Source organism: Leptidea sinapis, chromosome 15, assembly GCF_905404315.1.
Source record: "Leptidea sinapis chromosome 15, ilLepSina1.1, whole genome shotgun sequence".
NCBI lineage: Eukaryota > Metazoa > Arthropoda > Insecta > Lepidoptera > Pieridae > Leptidea > Leptidea sinapis.
This window is the reverse complement of record NC_066279.1, coordinates 14196448-14216760: the sequence shown is the minus strand read 5'-3', so window position 1 is coordinate 14216760 and position 20313 is coordinate 14196448. Positions and strand designations below refer to the sequence as shown.

Genomic DNA, 20313 nt, shown 5'->3' with positions numbered 1-20313 from the left:
AACACACAACTATTGTTTTAAGTATTCACTTAATTCAAGAATTTGAAGAAAGCGCAATTGATTGAAATCTATTCAACCACATAATGATCATTGATTGAGCCACTAATGTAATTGCAAAATAAGGATATACGATTGTTTACCACGATAATTACAGATTTCGGTAAACAGAAAACTTGTTTGATTGAATGTGTCATAATTGGTATGCATGTGGATTATTTATATACTCCCAGCTCCTAGCTTTTTTTGAAGTTATGCTTTTGGCGTGTTTGGGAAAAAATAATGAGAGTGATTTTTACCTACAAATTAAAGATCTAAAAATAATAGGATGAAGTTGATTTCTATTAACGTAATACTCGTACTAAATTATGAAGACTATACACTATTATGGAGTGTGGAGTACCTATACAAAGACTATATTTAAAGCGTGTATTTACGAATATTTAATATACGTGTTTCATATTAATGGCGGCACTGCATCAATTGCGCTCGTCACCTAGAGACAGATAAGATGTTAAGTCTCATTTACCCAGTAATTTCACTTGCACAATAATGATTACACATTACTGCTTCACGGCAGAAATAGGCGCCTTTGTGTTACCCATTATCTAGCCGAATCCTGTACAAAGAAAGGCCCTCTGGTAAATGCCCTTAATCGATAACTTACGACACCTTTGGGACTGGGACTTTTCTATTCTATTTATGTCCCGGAGAAGCTCTGGGCAAGTACTACTATAAAACCATGATGATAATTAGTCTATTTTATAATAATCATAATAATTCCTTTATTTCAGGCTACATGGCCCATAAAATAAATACCTTATAGTCTAACATACATATGATATATAACTTAAATCAACGCCACATTTACGCGGCGATGTGAGGCGCGGGTTCGGTAGCATCCGGCGGTCGGCGACGTCCGCGATATTTGCGGAACACGACCCCCTTCGGCCACAGCTGCACGTCCAGGAAGGTCGATATATTATGTTCTGTCGGGACGCGAACAACAAAAGAGTTGAAGTCTACTGCGTGACGCGTCACCAACTTTTCGACCCCCAACCGGAACCTTGTCTTCTCCACCAAGTAGTGAACAAACATTGGAACTAGTTAACTCGTAGTTTAATAATAAACATTAGAAACTAGAATTGTGACAAGACAACAAATGGTACCACTACGGAAGTAATAATGTACAAAAAACAACAATGCAAGGCGTTTCATCGACACATTACTATGTAGTTAACATTTAACTATCTAATTAGAATACAATTATCTGTAGATACTGTAAACAATGTGATAGCTCTGTCTGAATTATTGATTTCTGTGTCTATTTTAAGGTTATATTAAAAATGACATAACAAATCTTTAAAGTCTACCTATATTTATCTGTATTCCAATATATCTATGTTAATTTTCTATTTGCTTTGTTAATTCTAGTAGGCTTGATAAAATACATAATAGCTTTAAGGGTTAATATACACTTTTATAATCCCAGCCTCTGTTCAGGCATTATCTACAAATAAATTTGAAATGCTTTATAAAAAAACGGCTTTGTCCTAAGTCCTACTACTCCGCAGCTGAATATTTAAGTGATCGTGCAACCTGGAACTAGATTATGATTATTTTATAGCAATAACAATGACAGTACAATATTTTATTAAAAAGAGCGAAAAACAATAATGTTGGGAGAGTTTCTTGCGCCGCTTCTTTTCTCTCAGAGTGCCATTTGTTTCCGAAGCGGTGGTAGTGTTAGAAATGACATCATAAAGAAATGACATCCAAAGGATTCAATTTTGAGACAGTAAATGCCTTTAAGCCTTTATGCCTTTTTAAAGTGCAGGAAACTGTCAGATCAAATGTCAACATACGCCAATCTAAGAATTATGCGTTATAGTTGGTGTCAGCCAAGGTAGGTTTGTAACTGCATACATAGTTATAGGTTACATGTGCTTGAGACGAACGCGCGACGTGATGAGGCGAGAGGCGAGAAGGCCCGCGGCGGAAGGACACCGTTTCGTAACAAGAAATAGATTAGTTTATTAGCGTATAAGAATACGCAATAATTTTTATACTTTTTGGTGCATATTATATCTAATGTTTTGGAATAGAGTTTTTGAAGTCGGTTGTTTTTTTTTGTAACCTTTTTTTATGAAAGAGGAGGACAATCGAGCGTACGTTTTACCTTATATAATCACCGCCGCCCGCATTCTCTTACAACACCAAAGGAATCACATTCCTGGCCTTTAAGGAAGGTCATACCCATGTTGTATCATCCCGGAAACACCGCACAAGGAAGCCCATTCCACAGCTTTGTCGTACGTGGTAGAAAGTTCCTTGAAAACCGCGCTGTGGAGGAACGCTACACTTCAAGATGATGAGGATGCTATCCAAACTTGTGGCGTGTCGTACAAAAATGGAATTCGGCGACAGAAATCAAGTTAAACAGGTCTTCGGGAGACTCCTCATGAAGGCGTTCACAGTGCTCTGGATCCCCAGTTATTCGAGCAACCCTGCGTTGCTCACGGTCAAATGGTTCGAGCTGATACTTACGCCAGATCAGAGATGACAGCAATACGTCATATGTGGCTGAAACGATTTTGACATGCGCTTGAATGTAGAAGAGTAAAATTAATAACTTAAAGTATTACACTATTTATGACTTCGACAAATAGCGTTTCTTTAAGGTAGCCATGCTCAAAGTTGAACTTTCAGGGGTTTAAATTTGACAAGGTTCAATTCACCGTATTCCGCGACCTTCCCAACAGAGGACTCGAAAGGGAAGTCTACGGCTTCAATAATTAATATATATAATTATAACGAACAAGCTGACCCGACAGAGGTTGTTCTGTACATGATAATTAGAATACTGTTTTTTATGATTTTGTCAATAATATTTTATAACATCAATAATTATTTCGTAAAATAGGGCTGTTATAATGAAATTGTTCCACAGCAGAACTGTCAAACCGTGCGTCTATAAATTCTCTTATAGAAAATATGTCCATACAAAACAAATATTGGAGTTAAAAATAATTATGGGCCTCAAATTGAAATAGAAAGTATCCTGTCTCTCAAGTTGGACTAAACTGCACTCCATGAAGTAATCCCCATTAAAATCCGTTCATTAGTTTAGGAGTCCATCGCGGACAAACAACGTGTCATTTAATTTATATATATTAAGATTTGTGTTTCTGTTAATTATTCCTTACGGCGAAGCAAAATAGAAAACACGTATACAAGATGTTTTTAGACAAGTTTTGTGGTGAAAATATAGCATTTGGAGCTATATACACTATTTTATCCACTTATACATACCCTTAAGTCTTATTTGTAGGTTGCCAATGCTAGCTGTAGTGTACTGACATCTAGTTTTAACAGAGTATGTGTTAACTATCATTGTCTCTATCACGACAACGACAGTGACATTAACCGTGTGACGTTGAGTGCTATATAACGAATGCACAGTACAGTGGGAGGCCAGTTCTAATCGGCTATTGGTTGCGTGTGGACATGTCTTGGTGTAGTGCTACATAGTAAAGATTATTTGTTTCACTCGTGAGCAAACGATGAACATTTCACACTCCAGAGCTATTTTGAACAACCAATTTTCTTTGCAGTTATGTATATTCGGCATGACTCATTTGTTTAGTACTACTCTCAGAAAAGTTATTCTTATATCTTGTACTTTTTTTTTTGTGTAGGTACATTTATTTAGATTAGTTATGTTATACTGTTTGCGCCTGTTAAAATGTAATGATTTCCACGCAAGAATTTTGCAAAATATTGGTTTAATTACATAGATGGTCGTCTTAAGCTAACTGTTGCTTAAGTTTTACTTCAATCGCGCGTGAAAATTACACGCACACACTTTTTTTTCTGCTGAACGTGCGTGGTTTTGTCTTGTGAGGGTTAAAAAATAAAAGACTCTTTAATAATTTTCAATGCACATATATTTTTACCAATAATTTAATATAATATATTTAAATAACATTCTTAATACTATTAAAGCTTGCGTTGGTTTTGTTACGCGACGCGCTAAATATACAAAAAAAAAACATTCAAAGTCGAATATATAATATAAAATAATGAACATTTAAGACAACTATTTTCTAGATTCTACTCTGTAGTTTATGTAAGCCATCGACGATCTTGGTAGGTGATAACCTCAGCTTATATACGCTTATGATACGTCATAATATTATCACTTTTAAGTATCGGGGGTACAATATATTAATTTGTGAGTTTTATGGCCCCATACATTTAAAGTATTTCCCGTTTCCCGTGAGCGTCGAGATAACGGAAAACATGTTATTAACATTACATAGTATATTCACTATTAATTTTTTTGTGGCAGGATTATATTCTTAAACATAACACTTAGTTTAATGCATAGATTTATACCTCGATCATATTATACCTGTTTAGGATTCACAGAATTCTAATTCTACATGTGATGTGAGATTGGTTGCTTAAATTTCATAAATTTCGTGGCTCTAAGTCACTAAAAATAAGCTGTTGGTTTTAGTTTAGTGTATTATTATTTTAAATCGCAGTTCGTTACTCAAGTTTTACAAATTACTTAACTTATATAAAGATGTCAGTTTATTTAGCTTAGTTATACTTATTGATATTGTAATCTTTGTCGCAATATATCTATGATCGAAGAATAAACGCTTCTAATAATAAAAGTAAGTATGATATATAGGCAACACCATTATACTATACTACTACCGCGAATAGGGCAGACTTTATTTTATAATTACACCTCTTCCGGCTGACTATGCCATTGCCTGTATATCATACCCCGACAGATACTAATATCACGGTAATACAGTTTCAGTATTGACCTGTTTAAATAGTAAATACCCACTGGACATGCTGTTTCATATCTTTGACAGCAAATTTTTGTATCTATTTGAAGTGCCACTCGTGGGCGTCCTAAGCGAGAGAACTAATTTTGACGCATAATACAAATGACTGCTAAGGAACGTACAATACTCTGAAGTATTTTTGCATTTTGAATTAATTTCAAATAGAAGAAAAGAATCAACGTCAAAGTATACAATTTTCTTTTTGTAAATATTTTCCCATCATCTATCGATGTTTGCTGAGGTTGTCATCACTAGTTTGTACTGTCAGTTAGTACCGCAGACTCTCACTAATGGCCAACAGTGCCAAAATGGCGAATATCAAACAGGCACAAAAGCACTTTGACAGCCGCCAGTCCAGTGGTATATAGTAGCGGTTAATGAATAGAGCACTGTTTTTGAAGGTAGGCCCATAGATAACAAGACTGCAACCATGATATTAGAACTGACGTCACTTGACTAGAATCACTTGCGTCGGTGATTTATAAAGCCATTTACCGAGAATATTTGCTCGGTGTAAATAAAGAGTTAATGGTTTACCGTTAAATATATAATAATATTTGACGGAGAATGAAAGAGAAAATTTTAAGTAGGAGAAAGAAATGCCTAAAAATTCAATAAGTCAGTTTGCCTATCTATCTAGAAATGATGAAATGAAATCTGAAATCAACTTAAGGTACGTAAATATAGTAAATATAAAATGATTTATATAATGTCGGGGTGAGATTAGATATAGGGGAACCTGTTGTACCTAGGACAGTTTTTTAGATATCTATTTTTTTTTATTTGACGTACTGTACACAAACCATATTGCACATTTTGAAAGGTCTATTATTTGAGTATTCATCACCAAATTATAAAAAATGTATATTTCATACCTATATGTGTTTTAATAGTTAAAACAAAAAAGATATGTATGACGGTGTACCTTGGACACATATTCTTTACCGAAATCGTCTTCGTTTAAATGACATATTTAACAGAAAATAGCAGTTCAGATAAACTTCTGAACAAAATCAAAATAATACCAACGCCGCCCCGTAGCCGTTCAGAATTCCGAGATGAGTAGCGCCCACGTCAGTTGATTAAAATTTAGATTTATAATATATACTAGCTGACCCAACAAACGTTGTATTGCCGATATTAAAATCGCGATACAAAAGTAAATGTTGACCGTAGATGGGTGAAAATTTAAAGTTGTATGTATTTTTTAATACTGACTCATAATCAAACTTAAAAAAAAAGTAAAAAAAAAATCGTGTGGACCACCCTTAATATTTAGGGGGATGAAAAATAGATGTTGTCCGATTCTCAGACCTACCCAATATGCACTCAAAATTTCATAAGAATCGGTCAAGCCGCTTCGGAGAAGTTCAATGTTTAATACCATGACACGAGAATTTTATATATTAGAATTTAGATCTATAATTTCTTTTTTGGAAAAATAAAAAATTTCGATCATTTACTTTAAGTTTTAGATTTATTTAGTGATAACGGTTAAGTCGTTGTACCCGTTTATGACGCCGTTTAGTGCTACTCTAATTTATTTGGTAAGAGCTTTTGACCTGTAACAGCTAAATTAACAATGTCAAATAAATATATTTATTTATATGTATATTATTCAATAATTAGTATAAAAATGGGTAATCGTCAATATATCTTGTTAAGCCTGGCGTCGATTACAGCAGAAACGCGTTAATCGAAGCGAATCTCTGAGGAACCGAATCTAATTGTTCATTAATCGTAAGTAATACATCAAATTAGGTCGTATATGCGTTATGGACAGTTCGGATGAAGAGATGTTTTTATTTCAAGTACTTTTTGATGAAGAAGAGGAGAATAAAAAAGGAAAAGGGGTGCTCCTTAATGCTGGGTACCCGACATTAATATAAAAATAAATAAATATTTAAAAAATAAAAATATCTTGGTGCGCCGAGTCGAAACGAATCGCACCGGTGAAGAAATTTATTTTATTGAGCAATTCCAGAGGTTGATTTAATGCGGCGCGCTGCGGCTAGTCGCTGATGGACGCAGTTTCTTAGTAAATATATAGGAGGCGACTTTATGCGATTAAATTCGACTCAGCTCGGCAAGCCTAGTGGACGCGGGCCTTAATAGTACGAACCCAATAATAGTACGAATCATTTATCGTGTTCAAAGAATGGCAGTTTTCATATCTTATTTTTTTTTCTTGTCTTATTATGCTTTTGTAAACCACCAAAGTAAGGAATCCGCGATAAATTCACAATAACGCGACATTTATAACATCCACCGATAAGCAATTAACATCTATCTCTTTCATGTAAATATAAATTAAAGGAATGAGTGAGTGGGACGGCTAGCAGTTTGTAAATAATCTGAAAAAACCTCTCCCTTTCTGCGGCGGTGGACCCATCAGCATAGGAACTTGATTTTTATGAGTTATTGTTATCTGAAACAAAATATAATATTATTTTTATTGTTTATTTATTTCATTTTCATTATAATGTTTATTATCAGACACAGAGATCCATATAAAATACAAGATATGTTGATAAAATAAGTTAAATTTTTGTTAGTATACACTTATATAACAGTAATTAAAACTAAAGGCTTTTATGGTAGGGCATAAATACCACTATGCACATGTCCACCCGCCCAGTGTCGCAAAAAGAGTCCATCATGTTTGTCTGCTAGGGTGTTTAAAATGCTATTGGGATTGTCCCAAGATCTACGATACGATCAAGGAGGCCGATCACTTCCGCAAGATATCATAGAAATTAAGTGGAGGCAAGGGTGGTCCCTAGCCTCCGTGAACATTGCCGAGGCACTACAAAAATTAGACAGCAACATCCTCCAAGCGTTATTATGTCTGCGATATGATAATATCTACTCAGTGTAATTGGTCCGCAGAATGCATTAGTAAAACACGCAGAGTGATAATATCTATTCAGTGTAATTGGTCCGCAGACTGCATTAGTAAAACTTTCAGAGTGATAATATCTACTCAGTGTATTTGGTCCGCAGACTGCATTAGTAAAACTTACAGAGTGATAGTATCTATTCAGTGTAATTGGTCCGCAGACTGCATTTGTAAAACACGCAGAGTAATTGGTCCGCAGACAGTATTAGTAAAACACGCAGAGTGCTAATATCTAATCAATGTAATTGGTCCGCAGACTGCATTAGTAAAACATGCAGAGTGCTAATATCTAATCAATGTATTTGGTCCGCAGACTGCATTAGTAAAACATGCAGAGTGCTAATATCTAATCAATGTAATTGGTCCGCAGACTGCATTAGTAAAACATGCAGAGTGATAATATCTAATCAGTGTAATTGGTCCGCAGACTGCATTAGTAAAACTTTCAGAGTGATAATATCTACTCAGTGTATTTGGTCCGCAGACTGCATTAGTAAAACTTACAGAGTGATAATATCTACTCAGTGTATTTGTCCGCAGACTGCATTAGTAAAACTTACAGAGTGATAGTATTTATTCAGTGTAATTGGTCCGCAGACTGCATTTGTAAAACACGCAGAGTAATTGGTCCGCAGACAGTATTAGTAAAACACGCAGAGTGCTAATATCTAATCAATGTAATTGGTCCGCAGACTGCATTAGTAAAACATGCAGAGTGCTAATATCTAATCAATGTATTTGGTCCGCAGACTGCATTAGTAAAACATGCAGAGTGCTAATATCTAATCAATGTAATTGGTCCGCAGACTGCATTAGTAAAACATGCAGAGTGCTAATATCTAATCAATGTAATTGGTCCGCAGACTGCATTAGTAAAACATGCAGAGTGATAACATCTACTCAGTGTAATTGGTCCGCAGACTGCATGAGTAAAACATGCAGAGTGCTAATATCTACTCAGTGTAATTTGTCCGCAGACTGCGTGAGTAAAACATGCAGAGTGATAATATCTACTCAGTGTAATTGGTCTGCAGACTGTATGAGTAAAACCTGCAGAGTGATAATATCTACTCAGTGTAATTGGTCCGCAGACTGTATGAGTAAAACCTGCAGAGTGATAATATCTACTCAGTGTAATTGGTCCGCAGACTGCATGAGTAAAACATGCAGAGTGCTAATATCTACTCAGTGTAATATGTCCGCAGACTGCATGAGTTAGACATGCAAAGTCATAATATTTACTGAGTGTAATTGGTCCGCAGACTGCATGAGTAAAACATGCAGAGTGATAATATCTAAATACCTGCCAGTAACAATCAAACTCGTATCATAATGAGTTACCTCGAGTCATACATATGAAATCTTATTTTTTACCTATACTTAAGGCAGGACTATATGCGAGAGTAATACCTTGCATGGTGTCTGCATCCACGGTTCTCCATCTATCTGCATGGGAAACGTTCGTTTAGTGGTGATGGTGACTGAGCTACATTGTGCCAACCTTCTTCCTGATGCGCGAAGACCTAAAAAAATCATCATCATACCGTCAGCTTTACTCATCTTTTGTCTTTTATAGGTGATATTTTAAAACAAACTTAAAAATTTGTCATGGCATTCCAAGCCTTAGGAGAATATTTAAGTTTTAGTGGTAACATGTCGGCCTGCAAAGAATAGTGCGATACTTTGGCCACATTGCTCGCAGAAATGCGAATAAATTGGAGCGTCTCATGGTGACAGGAAAGGTAGAATACCGAGAGGCTGGAGTCCCATACGGTGATCTGACCAAATTTCCAAAGAACTGGAGGTGCCAATGAATGTTGCAATACATCAGGCAACGGAACGCAACCAATGGCGACAGCTAGTTGACAAGATCAGCAGCGAGGGAAAGACTGAGAAGAGGTTACATGTATTTCTTGTTAATAAAAAAGTGATAGTGTATTTTTACTACACTAAGAGGCTCATGCTATATTGGTATAAATGACTGATAGAACCAAAGACTAACAATATAGCGCATAAACAAAAAAGCGTGCAAGAGAACCTCTAACGGAGACACAACAAGATAGAAAAGGAAAGCTAATCTATTTTTACTGTAACCGATTTTGATTGTAAACAAACAGCCATGCTTAGAATTAGCTCCTTAGTGTTTTGAATATTATTCCTACCTACGACTATGGCAAATCATAGACTGTTCAAAAACAGTGTGGATGGATAATGAGTATTTTCCTTGCCTCATGATACCGCCTTCAACGGATAGACTATTTTCATTCTTTATTAGTACTAGGAGAATATAAATTTTAAGGAAGTAATAGCATCTTATTTGTTAATACGGTTTTTCTTACGTTTTATCGGTGTGGGTACCGACTAGTTTTGGACCATTCGGAGATCCTTCATCAGGGTGAGTGTGGTGGGTTCGCGATAACGTCCCACCTCTTACTGCGGCCTTGGGCTCGTAGTGCGCGGCTGGACAAGGCGGGGGGCGCGGGAGGCGCCGGTGGTGATGACGAGTACAGTATCACTAAAAATGTACTCACAATGTCTACTACGTGATCATCGGCACTATGGGTCTTATAGACTTTATCGCGAACCCACACCCTGATGAAGGACCTCTGAATCGACCGAAACTAGTCGGCACCCACACCGATAAAACGTGAGTAAAGTCGTATTAATAAGAAGTTAATAATGACTCACGAAAGTTTTAATAATAAAACAGTTATACGTTTGATAGTAACAATGGAACACGCGTGAATAGCTCATACCCTGATGACTATTACCAGGACATCATATTTTAGAGGCGTTTTTGTAATTCAGCAGGGTTTTTATTTCTTGTGGTTAGAGCGGCTCTATCACAACACATACTCTCATAATTTCAGGTGTAAGCTGTTCGATTCTCCTGTGGTTTATGGCATACAGTTGTCAGTATCACGGACGGAAAGTGGGGGTAAGCAGCAAAATTGAGTATCAGAGAACAGGATCTCTGATCTAAATACCTAAAAACCGGCCCAGCTTTTAAGAGAGAATTATTTTAATCCATTTCAAATAAAGTTGTTTTAATTGTTTATAAAAGTACCTATGACTGACATACCTGTTCTTACTTGTCCCATATGCAGGCAGTTCTCCAATCCAATAACTTCTATTAGCTTGTCACCGATATCTGTCAACATAAACTTTAGTTGAAGTTATACGTATTTTGGCGCGTTTGGGAAAAATTATCAGAGGCAATTTTTGCGATGCGCACGTATGCTGGCACGATACCCTGACGTTAGATGCTCAATTAGACCATTTGTATCATACTTCAGCTGCCAATTGTAACTCATCTGTCTACTGAACCACAACCAATGGCCGAGAATTAAATAAACTTCAATATAAAATTTAAATATATTTACAAGACTTAAAATAATATTGTTTTATTGATACAAATCATATAACTATATTAACAATACTATGACTACATAAAATTTAAATTATCATTACGTGGGAGCGTACTAAGAATACTGGCAGCATTTTCGCGTTGGATAGCTGATCCGATGACCGAAATAGCTGCCAGCGCTTGAGTTTCCAGTAGCGCCCTCTTGTGGCGTGAAGATAGTATTTTAACATTCTCCGCACCTCTGGGCCACACGGGCCAAATGGCTCGACACCAAACGGCACAAAGATGTATGACTCACTGAGACCAACATATTTGCGATGCTTGCTGATAAAATAAAAAATTAAAGTTACCTTGCTGTGCAGTGGAGAGACGCGCAGGCCTGGGTCTCGCACTGGCCCCCCACAGGTTTGAGCCTCCGTGTGCGTAGGGGATATTCAGCAACGCAACTCCTTGGAGAGCAACTCCTTTACTTAACTCTAGCGAACTTCCATCACACTGGAAGAAAACATCCTCTTTTATGGAGACATCTACCATAGAACTGTGGCTAACACACAGTATTTTATCATACACAAACAAGTATTAAAATATTTTGTTTCATTTGTATATACCTATTAAAAACATAACACAATCAAGCATTACACTAAAACACAGAAAATTCAGATATTCATTACACTCATACAAAAAATATATAATATATTTTATTATTTTATTACAGAGTCGCGGTATACGCGTAGTATGCGTACCGCAACCAAATAATCAGAAATTCTGCGGGTAGGTAAAAATATTTGTCGTGATATGATCTTAATCTTATTAATTAATTTCTAAAGTATTGGATTTTGTTGTATTGTATTGTGTGATTAATGTACTATATAATCAATGTTTGTGCAAGTGCTTTATATTTTATATTCTCCTTCTATGTATGGCGGATTTTAATTAGTGAAAAAGTGTTGGTGTTTTTCTGACTAAGGTACTGTACCCAAGTTACATTCACTATCCCATACGTTAAAGAAGCAAGATAGAAAACTAAGCAATTCAATTGTTACTGTAACCGATTAAAATAGTTAATAAATTAATAAATCAAATAAACATTATTTCAGATAAGTTTTATTATGTTAGAATAAATACAGATCTTATAACTGTATAATGTTAGTAAATTATATTATTTAGAGGCAATTTCGTTGCTAGTAATGCATCTTTGAATGATACAATTCATGTATTTTACAATAGAAAACGACTGCACGGCTGCAAGAAGCGCCATAAATAAAAACTCATAACTATTTTTTTTAATGCAATGCTTTTGCTTATGGATCTTAGACACCTGGCTGGCGCACTTAGCCATCCGATAAAAATAGCCTCTGGTATATTTAGCTTTCAATAATTTGATATTGACACTTATTAGAACGTTCTCTATCAGTGTCCATATGGCTAAGGCCGCGCACGTGCCATGTGTCCACATGGATACGGCAGCGTACTAGAGGAGAAGAGGTGTCAAGAGTCGTACCCTCCTGCTACAGTTCCCAAAATGGAGTTGGAGCTGGCCCACACTCTGCAGAGCAGCAAGTTAATGCATCACTACTTACAACAATATCAATATTCTCGTGCAGGTTCTTGCAGCTGGCCGCGAACTGCTCTGAAGTCGCGAACTCAAAGTACCATAGTTTATTCTTCATTCGTGAGCTAAACTTGTCTGGGTTTCTCTCGCGCTCCGTGTGAAACTTAACACATATGGCCGCGTCCTGGAAATAGAATTTAACTTTAATAGAACTTTATACATATTACAATACTTGTATGGATAGTTGTTAGTAGAAAATTAAACAATAGCTATATACATTTTTTTATATAGGATGTGGTGAGGCAACCACCCATGGATATCCGCAAAACCAAGGTCAAGAGATGCTTTGCCGGCATTTAAGGTGGGAGTATGCTCTATGCTTTTTGTCATGCAAGGATCTTCTGTCCTTGCGTCATATCGGTTAGGGAAGTTGCAGTCGGTAATCGAGAAATACTGATAAGATCACACACCTACGCAAAACTGAAGAATCAAGATGACTTGATTGTCGATGATTTGTCGATGATCACTATGCATGGACACGGCAACTAATTTCATAATGTTAAATAAAAATTAAGTAGCTTAGTATCTACGGGCCTCAATAGGGCTACTGGAAACCAAAGCGCTGATAGCTATTTCGGTCAACGGAAATGCTACCAGTATTCTTGAAAAACTTCCCCATAATAAATAAGTAAGTATTGATAGTTTTTACTTAATGGAATCCTATTAAGTATTGTAAATAAGTATTGATGATTTATAGTCTAGATAGACTGTAACAACTGTGAAATCGTCGAATAAAAATTGTAGTTGACAGTCAACCTCTCTTTTGAGCAATCCACGCACTCTTATACAAGGTGACTTACAAATCGCGAGTGTAAGACGTAGCTTGTCACGCACACTTAAGTAATAGACCTGGCCTGTTTTCATAGATTTTCTATCAGCAACAGGCTCTATCTAGACGTATATATTATCTAAGTAAATATATTTATTATTTTTATAACTAGTTAAGCATTGTTTTGAACAAATAAAACTTTAAATGACACAATGTTCAGATTAAAACTTACCACTCCTATAGAGAAGTAGTTATTAATAATGGTGTAGGGAACAGACGTCGGGTGAGGCTTGGCTTCCGGCATCTGAACTTGTTCACACTGTAGACAATTTAATATTTTAAATGATGATACCATAGACTTATAATATAATAGCGAATAGACAATTCGTGCGAGAGAAATGTCTCTAACGGACATACAGCAAGATAGAAAAGGAAAGAGAAACTATTGTTAATGTAACCGATTTTGATTGACAACTCAAATCGGGGGTCCACAGGTGCGTTGCCGTTCAAATCTAAGCAATTTGTTATTATTTAAAATGATAACCCTCATTTCTGGGATTAATTACACATTGAGATAGTACGTTCTTTACGAGCACTCTTGCAACTGAGCCAACCGTTCGAGTGACGTATCGTTGATAAATCTTCTATGTTTTGCTCGACTCTCGAACGCGAGAGGTTAGAGAATTTTGCTTTCAAATTTTGTTTGTGTGTAAAATTTAAACTTATTTATAGATAATGCCTGAACAGTGACTGGGACTATATTATAAAAGTTACCGTTATTTACCCTTAAAGCTATTATGTATCTTATGGAGCCTACTAGAATTAGTTACAAGCAATCCCCTATTCCTAGTGTTATAATTGAATATTATGCGGTCTATCCAGCTGTGGTGAGATTCCTCCAACTGGAAAATACTTACATCAAGATTCAAATTTTCAATCTGTATCTGCCAGCGGTCCATCATAACTGTAGTGGCTCGCGATATTTTGTCCAAGATCTTGTGTATCGACTCTCCTTCGTAACTGCAAAATATTCAGATTTATTATGGTACATTGCCACTATGGTAACATATCAGTTGTATGTGATAAATTTAACTTTACAATTTATCCCAATATTTTTTTACAAAAGCCGTTGAAATTATACTTTCAAGTATTACGATATTTAAAAGAATTGTTAGAAAACGTTTGTGTGGTAAGGTTTACTATAACATAAATGACTTTCTTAATGATTCCACAGATTGGGAATGGAGCCACCGCCCTCAGGCTATTAAATAATAAGTTTGTACTGTACAATATTACTTTGTAAACATATTTTTTGATGAAAAAAAAGCCCGCTGAGTTTGTTGTGCCCATTCTTCTCAATTCCGAGGCATTCTGTTTAGAATAAGTGGTAGTTTTTGACTTTCAGTAAGTGATGTCACATCCTATTTTGAATAAAAATATTTGAATTTGAATTTGAATTTCAACAACCATTAAAATATAATGATGCATGGTTCTTGTCTGGTTCTGCACAGGCCACCTAAATTTGTATATTATTTATTAAGTAAGCAAAGTTGTTATATGATTCAAAAGATGGGCTGGGAGTTTCTTGTCAGTTCTTCTCCCCATGTCATAGCCCCTTTACGAACAGATGTAGCTTCATGTATTGTTACAATATCGTATGTTATTGTCACTGCCTATGGTAAATAAATATATCTTTTAAGTTCTATTCAATACAATAGTTATTATCTTATAACTATTGCCGTTGTAGAAAACTTAGCAAATATTATGGCAAGTACGTTATCCGATGATAGACATAATCTATGAAACTCAAAATTGTTGTAGAAACCGAAAGTTGGTTATTCAACATATTTAAATTATGAATAGTAACGTGCACCCATAAGTATTACCAATTCACAGCACTTACACGTAAGGAACGAAATAAATTACTGAAATTTACAATAAAAAAGGTTATATAGACCTTTCAAATGCTAATGCTCTTATCTTGGAGTAGGAATCAGCAAACATTAGCGTTAACGATTTCGTGAAAGGAATCTACATTAGTTAATTTTGAGAAAATAATTGCCTTTTATACCTACCCTCCTCCCCACTTCAGACACCTTGCCAGGTCGTTACCAGTTCCAAGTGGTATCACTCCCACTGTGGGTCGTTCTGTCATCTCAATCTTATCTAGAAAAAGAGAAACCAGTATGGGTTTTGTATGTCAACGGAATACCATAGATGAACTGGTTGAGATGAACTTCTTAGCTTTCTAACTTTGATGGAGCCCCATGCGTCGGGTTAAGGTTTATGCCCCCCATCTCCGATGTACATCAACCTTCACCTTTCCAGTTTAGTGCAGTCCCTTATGTTTTTTCAAAGTGCTGAATGGCATAAAATATTATTATTACATACCTACGGATTTTAAATCAATACCAGCTTCGTCTTAAGTAAAAAATTCTTACTTTTATTTAAAAAAGGATTCGTAAATTCAATCATAAATACAAAACTTTATGCTTTAACAACAATTTGTTTTTAAAAGTGTCAAATTTTGATTGGGATAATAGTCGGGGACCCAGTGCTCTGTGAACGGCTGGATCACTTGGCGTTGCGTAGAGACGTCGCTTCATTGTGTGTCTTCTACCGCATTTATCACGGGGAGTGTTCCGAAGAGCTGTTTAACCTGATTCCTGCTGCCAAATTCCACCTTCGTACGACAAGCCACAAATTTGGATATCATCCCCACCATCTGGATGTGTGGCGGTCCTCCACAGTGCGGTTTTCAAGGAGCTTTCTTCTTCGTACTACTAAGCTGTGGAATGAGCTTCCTTGTGTGGTGTTTCCGGGACGATACGACATGGGTACCTTCAAAAAAAGCGCGTACACCTTCCTTAAAGGCCGGCAACGCTCTTTTGATTGGTGTTGCAAGAGAATGTGGGCGTCGGTGATCACTCAACACCAGGTGACCCGTACGCTCGTTTGTCCTCTTATTCCATAAAAAAAATCTTCTACGAACAAGTGATATTTCCGTACATAGTCATTAACTTCCAGGCAATCATAAAACATACCCATAGTTTCAAGAACCCAGCCCACTGTGCCATCTCCTCCACAACATATCACCCTGTAGTCTTTTACATCCTTGAACATCTGCAATCCTGAAAGAAAAAAAATATTATAATTACTTATTTTATTTATTTCAAGTCTTTTGTATTTATGTGTTTACTACACGTTTTAAGTAAATATTTTTCGTTCTTAGAAGTCTAAAAAAGTAATGATTTTAACTCAGCTTTCATTCTTACCTTGCATGGGTCCACCTTTCGCGATATCATGAACCTGCCTCGGATTTAGTATATACTGGAGCTTCCTAAGTACCCTGGATCCTTGACGACCTCCGGACTTCGGGTTTATAAATACCAGCAGAGGATTTGAACCTTCCGGAGGAGTAATCTGGAATGAGATGGGTGGAGAGCGGTGCTCCGGCCTCTCTGTTTTGTCTTCTACGTTTGATATTGAGATTGGGAGTGATATTGATACGGGAATGCTTTGCTGGAAATTAAAGAAGAGGATCCGATTAAATAAAAGATTCTTATAATACTCGTAGGTTTATAATCATGTGAGATATCGTCTCATGTTTCAAGGGTCGAAAGTCATAAGATTATAGCAGCCATTTACCAGTGGGAGGCTCCTTTGCACAAGTTGCCGGTTAGATTATGGGTAGCACAACGGCGACTTTTTCAGCCGTAAAGCAGTAATATGTAAGCAATCATCTGAGAAGACTTAACATCTTATGTCTCAAAGTGAGGAGCGCAATTATAGTGCCGCTCAGAATTTTTGGCGTTTTTCAAGAATCTTGAGCGACATTGTATCGGGCAGGGCATATCAATTGCCATCAGCTGAGCGTCCTGCTAGTCTCTTATTGTCTTATGACAATAAGGGACGAGACTAACTTATGAACAGGTTTATAATTCGGGCATGTAACTGTTATAATAGAGCATACAGTCATATTCACATATTTCATGAAAAGTTAAAAGTTTTCAGATCACTGGTTTGTGATAATTAAAAATAATTACTGATTTTTTTTAGCCCCATTCTTTCGGAATCCTTAACTCATTGTAACTAATTATAGTATAATTATAATAATTAATTAATATTAGTTATATCATTGTATAATAGGCGTGAATAGTATTGTGTAACTTATAATATAGCTTGTAATTCGTTGTTAATTTGTATTAATTTTGTTTTGTGGCCTATATCTTACCGTTGGTTACCTTTTAACGAAAAGTGTCGTATAATTGTTGGAAACTTCACTGGTGAATGTGTGAGTTTTAAGATTTGTTAACATTTGTCATAATACTGTTTGTTTCCAATACATTAATAATTAAATTAAAAAAAAAGTGGCAATGTGAGTGAAAATAAATATCAGTTTACCTGGTCAGTTGGCGCCCTATGAGGCAGCGATCTCTGTCGGTCAAGGACAAGAGGTCGTATCGCAGTCGGTGGCAAGATGTGCTTGGCGTGTCGACCAAGACTGCAGGCACCCCCAGCGCTACCAACGCAACGGTTGTGCAACTAAAATACAAGAACAACAAAAGACTATTACAACCCGGTTCACTGACCTCTTCTCTATACCACTGGACTGGCGGCTGTCAAAGTGCTTTTGTGCCTGTTTGATATTCGCCATTTTAGCGCTAATGGCCATGTAGCGAGAGTCTGCAGTACTAGAACTAGTGATGACAACCTCAGCAAACATCGATAGATAATGGGAAACTATTTACAAAAAAATGTGTACTAATGTGATTCTTGAGTATAAATACCACGTAAAACAAACGAACTTAATTCAAAATGCAAAAATGCTTCATAGTATTGTATGTTCCTTCGCAGCCATTTGCATTATAGGTAAAAATTTGTTCTCTGGATGCTCAGAAGTGGCGCTTCAAATAGGCACAGAAAATTTGCTGTCAACATATGGAAGAGCCTGTCCAGTGGTATTTATACAGGTCAGTGACCCGGTTACATTAACTTTATAATATAATAAACAAGAAATTATTTTATCTGTGTCATTAGGTAATTGATTTAAAGGTGTTGTGCTGATTATTATTACAATGAAGAAAAGAAAATTTGGGCTACGTACAAAAAGTATTTAGTTTCCTGACAGAAGTTTTATGGCGAAACAGAACAACAGAAACTACAGAACTATTAACAACAAATGTCAAAACGTTACAATTAAGTCTTCAAAAACAAAGCAGCGATAGCACGAAAGTATCACATGGAACTGCAAACTAATGACAACCAAAGAGGATGTAAATACTACTTAATAAGAGGCAGGACTGCCTAAGAAAAATTTAAGTTTAGTTGAGTATGAAACTCACAGTCATTTGATATGAGTTTGAAATAGTAGTAATTACAGTATCGCGATTGGCGACGAAGTATAATCCGGCTAACTTTGAAAGCGAACAGTAGCTTATAACGTAGTGAATTTCGGCTATCTGTCAATCTATCAATGACTGCACGTTTCATACAATCGAGTGAATCGCTTTTTTCTTAGAGAGTCGCTTCATTGTTTGTCTTCTACCGCATTTATCACGGGGAGTGTTTCAAAGAGCTGTTTAACCTGATTCCTGCCGCTGAATTCCACCTTCGCGAAACACGCCACAAGTTAGGATATCATCCCCACCATCTGGATGTGTGTCTGGATGTCTCCACAGTGCGGTTTTCAAGGAGCTTTTTTCCACGTAATACAAAGCTGTGGAATGAACTTCCTTGTCCGGTATTTCCGGGACGATACGACATGGGTACCTTCAAAAAAAGCGTGACACTTTCCTTAAAGGCTAGCAACGATCCTGTGATTCCTCTGGTGTTGCAAGAGATTGTGGGCAACGTTGATCACTTAACAAAAGGTACGCTCGTTTGTCCTCCTATTTCTTAAAAAAAAGAGTTTCGCTGGCCGGCTGCAAACCATACTGACGGAACCAGGAAGAGTGCGGGCGGGTTAAAAGGGGAAAGGGAGGGGGCTTCAAGTTCCAGCGAGGTCCAGTGATTATGTGGCTTTGTCATAAAACAATCAGTTAGTAGCAAGATTCCCAACATGTGTCATTGATTACCGCGAGTGTTACACATTTAAATAAAATACTCTTTAAAGGATGAAAAGGCGTGTAATTGTAACTGTTTTTTTTAACATAAAGTATTTGCGTAAAAGTTATATTTTTATAATTTATTTAAACCGATGTTTCGTGTACTATCCAGAGCACGTTTTCAGGGGGAGGTTGACAGGAGTCGTGATAGTATCTGTCATAGTTGTCATTGTGAAGTTTAGTGCCATTTGTTGCCTCGGATGTCCTATTTGCTGTACACTAATGGTTTTTGGTAAAATTTACTGACAGTAACCTCTTCTTTTTACATATGTGGTATGTGTAGTTTCGGGTTTTAATTTGGATTTTACAATCCCAGGTCTTGGATAATCTTAGTCCGTCTTCTCTAGAGAATACCTAATAAACGAGGTGTAATCCACCATAAAGTATTTTATTAAAATTTGTCAATTTACAATTTGGTGTCTATCATGTAGGGACAAAGAAAATTTATCAGCCGTTATTTTCGAAACCCATAATTATAATTATCCATAATTAATTATTGAAATAAATATTATGACTGTTCATTGTCAGTACATTTATGAAAATTTTATATACGTTACCAAAAATCGTCAGGTTTTTGCTCTTAAAAGTGATTTTTATTATTATAACACTAGAAATAAGGTAATGATTTTAACTAATTGTAGTAGGCTTCATAAGATACATAATAGCTTTAAGAGTACGAGTAAACGTGTAAACT

The 20313-nt window shown here is 36.2% G+C and overlaps 1 protein-coding gene across 3 annotated transcripts in view; it reads right to left on the bottom strand.

Annotated features, from left to right (window-relative positions):
* Positions 1 to 3921: 3921 nt before the first annotated feature.
* LOC126968303 (diacylglycerol kinase 1) overlaps positions 3922 to 20313 on the bottom strand; it is a 120727-nt gene continuing 104335 nt past the window's right edge. For all 3 annotated transcript variants that reach the window (XM_050813219.1, XM_050813218.1, XM_050813220.1), the window contains 11 exons: positions 17917 to 18057; positions 16788 to 17034; positions 16557 to 16643; positions 15588 to 15678; positions 14430 to 14532; positions 13745 to 13831; positions 12712 to 12867; positions 11482 to 11626; positions 10847 to 10915; positions 9175 to 9287; positions 3922 to 7293 (listed from right to left, as the gene is read on the bottom strand). In XM_050813219.1, coding sequence (XP_050669176.1) covers positions 7201 to 7293; positions 9175 to 9287; positions 10847 to 10915; positions 11482 to 11626; positions 12712 to 12867; positions 13745 to 13831; positions 14430 to 14532; positions 15588 to 15678; positions 16557 to 16643; positions 16788 to 17034; positions 17917 to 18057 — 1332 coding nt within the window. In that variant the 3' untranslated portion in view covers positions 3922 to 7200. The remainder of the gene's footprint in view (positions 7294 to 9174; positions 9288 to 10846; positions 10916 to 11481; positions 11627 to 12711; positions 12868 to 13744; positions 13832 to 14429; positions 14533 to 15587; positions 15679 to 16556; positions 16644 to 16787; positions 17035 to 17916; positions 18058 to 20313) is intronic.